At 44.8% G+C, this 6,000-nt stretch overlaps 1 protein-coding gene across 1 annotated transcript in view; it reads left to right on the top strand.

Moving 5' to 3' along the window:
• Positions 1-4,250: 4,250 nt before the first annotated feature.
• ZNF76 (zinc finger protein 76) overlaps positions 4,251-6,000 on the top strand; it is a 161,310-nt gene continuing 159,560 nt past the window's right edge. The window contains exon 1 of the mRNA XM_069238803.1: positions 4,251-5,194. Within this exon, the coding sequence (XP_069094904.1) occupies positions 5,119-5,194 (76 nt within the window). The 5' untranslated portion in view covers positions 4,251-5,118. The remainder of the gene's footprint in view (positions 5,195-6,000) is intronic.

Raw genomic sequence — 6,000 nt, 5'->3', positions numbered from 1 at the left:
CCACAGCTTCAACGTACAGCATGTTCAATCTAGGGGCCAGTTGTGTAGTGTATGTTTTGTAGAATTCAAGCGGTAACTTGGCTGGGCCAGAGGTCTTGCCAGAGGCAAGGGCACGGATGGCTATAATAATATGTTAACGCCTTGTGTATGTTACTCTGCAAGTATATGCTGTATCAGGCCCCGAGAGTATAGAGAGTATGGGGTGCTGTGGCTGCTCTTGACGTATAAGCCAGGTGAGCATCTCTTCTTTCGTGTCAGAGTCTGAGTGTGTCTTAGCAGTGTGGGCTGCATAGTTAAGGAAGTGCTGTCTCTCCAATAGTTCAGCATGTTCACTCCGTGCCTGTCCTAGCTGTTCCCTTCCAGCTAAGGTCATCTTTCAGTTGGAGCAACGTCTGTTCTACCCTCGAGATCCATTTGTCTATCTGACAGCATATGTTCAAGGCATTCCTCAGGGAGTGTCCCCTAATTGCTACCTTAAAGGGCTACCACTCAATAAGGTGGAAAGAGGCTGTAGAAGTGTTAATACTGAAGTATCTGGAGATGCAACTGACAAGGGAAAACCTGAATGGTGGATCTTCTACTGCGACTGCCTGACGGCATCATATGGGCACAGGGGAAGGGCCATGGTCCCAACATAAGCTCAAGTGTTGTGGGTTGTGGTCCAAGTGCGTTCTGATCAGCTAGTCAATGTGCGTGATGTGGGGTACTTTATCCACTGAGGTGAGGAGGCGGTCTAGTCATACATGTAAGTCACAAGAGTAAAATGAGTAGACTTTTGTGTGTCAGAAATCAGTCAAATGCCATTTTTGTAGCCAGTTTACTAGTGCGTGAGCATCAGAGGTGGCTGCAGTGCAGGGGACGGGTGGGGAAGACCTGTCCAGTTCTACATTAAGTACACTAGTCACTCTTTCACCCATGTGTAGCCTGCTCTAGCGCAAAAGCACCCTGGACAGCATGTGCAAGAATCCCACTTGTTCGGAGTTGTGTGCATAGACTGCACTGGGCAGTAGCCGGCAGCCCTCTAAATACAGAGGCCATCAGGGTCTACCACAGTGTTGTCTGCAATAAATGGAACCCCAGCTTGAATCCATACTAAGACACTCCAAGCATAAGTGGGGTAATTAATGGAGTATACTTGGCCTCGCCACCTCTTCTGCAGGTGTATAGCCTCCACTTGAGTGAGGTGAGACTCTTGAAGAAAGGCTATTTGTGTCTTCCTGTGAAGCATTGTTTTGCTTTCACTAATGACCGAGCTGACAAAAATCTCTGGAATGCACTTCTCAGTTCAAAGAAGACATTTATTATTATTTCACTACAAGGTTCCTAAAAGGAGATTAACATGTTGAAAACACATGTTTAAAAATAGTCACAGCAATGACACGAAAACACACCAAAATGATTCTCCACTGCAATGTACACAGCAAATATATGTATTTACATTACATTATAATGCAAAGCAAATAATGAAGTCAAAATTCATCACCGTAGGGTCTGCCAAGCTCTTCATCTTTCTCATGCCAGCAAGACGATGACCCTGTTCAATGCGAAAGAGAAAGAGATCTCCACCCTCACGGGAGAGATATCAGGTATCCGAGGTCAAGAATCCTGATTGAGGCCACTCTCACTCTCACCGTCACACTGGGTCTTTTTATATATTAAACAAAACAGAAGGAGCTTTCTGGAAAAAAAAAACCTCATTTAGCACTTCAAATATGCTAGCTAGTTTAGGTCTGCTTTGAAAATAACAAGTTGGGGTTTGGCCAGAATCCCAAGGTGTCAAATCAAAACAAAGCCGTTCCCTGCCGTCTGAGTACATCCTTATCAACCAAAGCCCTTGGTGAGAAAAAGCATGAAAACAAGCACAGTTTACAATGTGGAAAAGTACGAACAGATTTAACATGGCAGTGTCTAATACTACAATAAAGTCAATAGGCAGCTAAACTGAATACAAAATGTAGTCTGCAACTAGTGAACACTGGATGGCTAATCCAGGTGCAAAGTGGTGCAACACAAAGTCAGTGGTCAAAACACATATTTTACTGCAAGCGTGTACGAGTAAACTGCATATCTGCAGGAAAGAGTGTGCATCCCTTGGACATTCCATGTTAAGACGTTAGTGCCGGACAACATGGTAGTTGTGGGTGAAGTGACCTCCGGTGTCCACCCAGCAAACAAGGCCCGGTATCGCAGGGAGGGGTGTTTCAGAACGGTGCAAGATATAACTTTGATCAAACACAATACAACAACACAAATTGTGAAATACCATAGGGGGCAGAGATGCAATGGCATCCTGCCCAAACTTGTGAACTTTGTGTGCCAGCATGTAATACTTGACCAGGGTTGTAAAGATGGTGTGCAGTGTATGGGTTGCAACAATCCCTGATGTATTACAGCTCTATGAGTTTCCATGTCCCTGGTCGCCTCTTGATGGGAGACTGCTGGGCAGGACATTCCCGCCAAGTTACCTATGTAACCGGCAGAGCCATTGGTTGGCTCACTATCCACCAGTTTTGGGGGGTCCCCCATAGTGGAAAACAGGCATAAGTTGCAAAGCATGAGGGAGGCCTGTAACATGACATGGCAGCAGCTCTCAACATTAGTTGGTCAGTCCCACGGATCCTGAGAAGAAAAAGTTGCATAGCTAGGAGCAGCTACAAAGCTTGTGTGTGGGCTGCAATCATGAAGTCCGTTAATGGATATTGTATGTGTTTTGCGGCGTTACGATAGGAGGTGTGCCGAATCCCAGTGGGAATATGATGAATGATGCAAAGCCTTCATCTCTGGTGGATTTAGTATCATCTTCTTCTGCATCCGTAGGTAGAACAGGGTCTTGGAATGCCTCCGCCTGCAATGCACTCCTCCTCTCCTGTATTAGCTGTTCCAGGTCACGGGATCGGGCGGTTGTAAGATGCCCTGTGCCGGCTGCTCCCTGTGTCTACACTGGCTTCCCACAGAGGGTTGTGTGATGGTAGGCAGGGTCTGGGATGAAAGGGGACCCCACCATTGCAGCATTCCACCCACTCCCAGACCCACTCTCAGGCCTCTTTAGGGTCAGTGTAGAAATGCGACAGGCCTTCTGCTTGGACCTGGAGGCAGACCGAGACCAGGAGTGAGTACTTGAGGATAGAGCTGTGTAGCCTACACTTGATCGCTAGGAAAGTATGTCTTTGCTGTTGGACAGTAAGTGTGTAGTCCGGTAGCCTTGGGCAAAGGCCGAAACGCGTTGGAAGGAAAACTTTTTCTGTAAACAAGATTGAAAAAAATAACAGAGCAGCGCAATGGTGTCCCGGCTTTTCCTTGTATGAAAGGATTGGGTTTTATATATATATATATATATATATATATATATATATATATTTATATACATAGGGATATATGTATAAAAAAATACTGTAACTAAAATCTATTACCCTTTATACTTTCTTTTTGTGACCCTCAAAACCTGCCGTTCACACAATGCATTTCAATGAGGTCCATGTCCCAGAGTCCTGCAACATCTGCCACAGCATGATAACTATTTGATATATTATATAATAGATATATTTTTTTCACCAAAAAAAACAAAGGTTAGAGGGACATTATAGTTAAGTTGACGTTTTACCAGTACAAGACCATAAACATTCAGCAGTTATAGTTATACTTATGTTAAGAAATCATTACACGTTGCCTAAAGTTACTTTCCAGCACAATCTATAGTTTCTTCAGGTAAGTATAACTATAAGCATAACTTTAACTGCTGAATTTCTATGGTTTTGTCCGAGTAAAACGTCAACTTAACTATTACGTTCATGTAACCTTTCATTTTTTCAGAGAATGCCCAGCTCCGCTTTTGACCTCTTTCCTGGCTGAATCACACGCTTTTCTCTCCGCCCATGATGGACTGAAACTTTAAGAGTAAGAGCTCGGAGAATCTACAAGAACACCTTACTGCTCCTGTTTTATGCCCATCTTTATACAAAAAGCTTTCTTCAGGTTAGAGATGTGCGAGTCAATTGTCGATCTTCATTGAACATCAGAAATATTTGTCCCTCAACTATACCTGTAGTTAACGCTGTGTTCCTCATACAGATCCCGCCCACCTGAAAATAAACCAATGAGAGAAGGAAATATACTGTCACATGATTTATTATGTTAAATCAAAAGCCCGCTTACTTTCTGCTAAGATGAGCTACAAATATGTCCGCTCTTCTCATTCGTTAGAGACTCCGTTACTCTCAGTGCCCCGGAAGCTGGGATTCAGCACACCCGGTATTAGTTGCAGCTCCAGTGAACGGATGGGAAAAGGGAAAGTTCATCTTGGGGAGTAGGTTCTACCGATTCCGCGAGACTTTTACCGTAGGTGACAGTTACACCCAGAGGAAATCCAGACACTGCAGTTGAGGATCAGATACCTACGGAAGGCATTCAATGAGTACAGACCACCTCAGAGGGACTCAGACTGCAGGGACACACATCACATACCCCTGGCAAACTAGTACTAGGGACATTGAAGGATCCATGCAGCTCTTTGTATGGCAGCACGTGATCATGGTGTCTTGACCCCTAGGAGTCCACAGATAACATTCAGGCGTCCGAGGACACTGACCCTGTAGGATTAAAGGGCCGTTCGATAACAAGTGCACGGCCTCTCCGTGGATCCATTGACAAATCTCTCTTCCCCTGGGGGTGCATAGGAAAAGAGCACTTCCCCAAAAGATCAAGGGCCGAAGTTCGGACTCAGTGACCACCCTTCTCCGTCATCAGCGCCACTGCCTCTGGTACACAGATTCCCCGCACCTCCCCAAGCGATACTGGAAAGGGACATAGGTGACACAATTCCTCCTTTAAAAAAAAAAAAACTTCCCGAGTCCCGGTGGCACATACATAGTCTTGAGAAGGTATGTGCTAGCTTGATATAATAAAATGACGTCATAGAAACCCAGGGGCTTAAAAAGTTCAGGGATACGGGCACTAGATTCAGTCTCATCAAACTCCCTCTTCAAGTCCAGACAGCAGAGCGTTAGTTTTTATGCCGAAACTCACTGTCAAACAGTGGCATTCTGCAGTTTGTTCGCTGGCTTGTACTACCTGGTGTGCTGACTGTGTGCTTCGGTCTAATGTTAAAAGGAGTGTTTGCCCATGGAGACCGTGGGGCTTCATGCCGTAACTCTCACAGACGGGTCCACTGCCTACATCCATGAGTCTGCCGTGAACGGTAAGTTACAAGCTATTGTGCGAGTTTAAGCTTCTTATTGTTACTTATGTTCAAATACCTTAAACTGGAACAGTGACCCACCATTCGCTTACTTCTAAGTAAGGGTTTAAATCTGAATCTGCCTTCCCCACATTGCGCGGTCCTGCTCACACGTTATAAAATTGTGTTTGTTGGTGTAGTCCAGGAGCTTAGCTCCTGGGTATGGACCATGAGGAGACGGTAGCCCGTGCTGCAGGTTCAAAAGAACTGTTGGACAGGGATTTCCCCCCAATAGTAGGGTGACCACCTGGCATTGAGGCAAATTCTGGACAGGACTGTAAAAAAATTCAAGACAAAGGGACAAAATTCAGCACATAAATTCAGGACAAACATCAGTTTTACAGGCACACGCAAGAGAGGTCATGCCTCACTATGTTGTCAGTGCATTTATTTACTCTTTATTTAACCTAGCACTATTTATTCACTGTGGTCTTTTTGTGATTGCCTCCTGGCATGCTACATTCAGGTGTCACGTTACGTCCTTGTTCAGTAGTAAATAAATGCCCTTCAGTACTGCGGCGAGGCCATCACCTCTACCCAAATCTACCCAATCTTTCTTGAAGAGAAAGTAACAGCAACATTTTGATTATGTTTCTGAACATTTTAAAACCCCTAGCAAACAGTTTAGGAAACATTAAGGTAATTAACCTTACGCTAGTTTTAAAAAAACATCTGGCTCACTCCAACCGCCCGTGGACTTTAAACCTAAAAAAAATTAAAGAGGCAGGGCAGATGGTGTGGGCGACAGTCTCACATCGAATGTCAGG

Source organism: Pleurodeles waltl, chromosome 6 (genome assembly GCF_031143425.1).
Source record: "Pleurodeles waltl isolate 20211129_DDA chromosome 6, aPleWal1.hap1.20221129, whole genome shotgun sequence".
Classification (NCBI taxonomy): domain Eukaryota; kingdom Metazoa; phylum Chordata; class Amphibia; order Caudata; family Salamandridae; genus Pleurodeles; species Pleurodeles waltl.
This window is presented reverse-complemented; position numbering and strand designations above follow the sequence as displayed.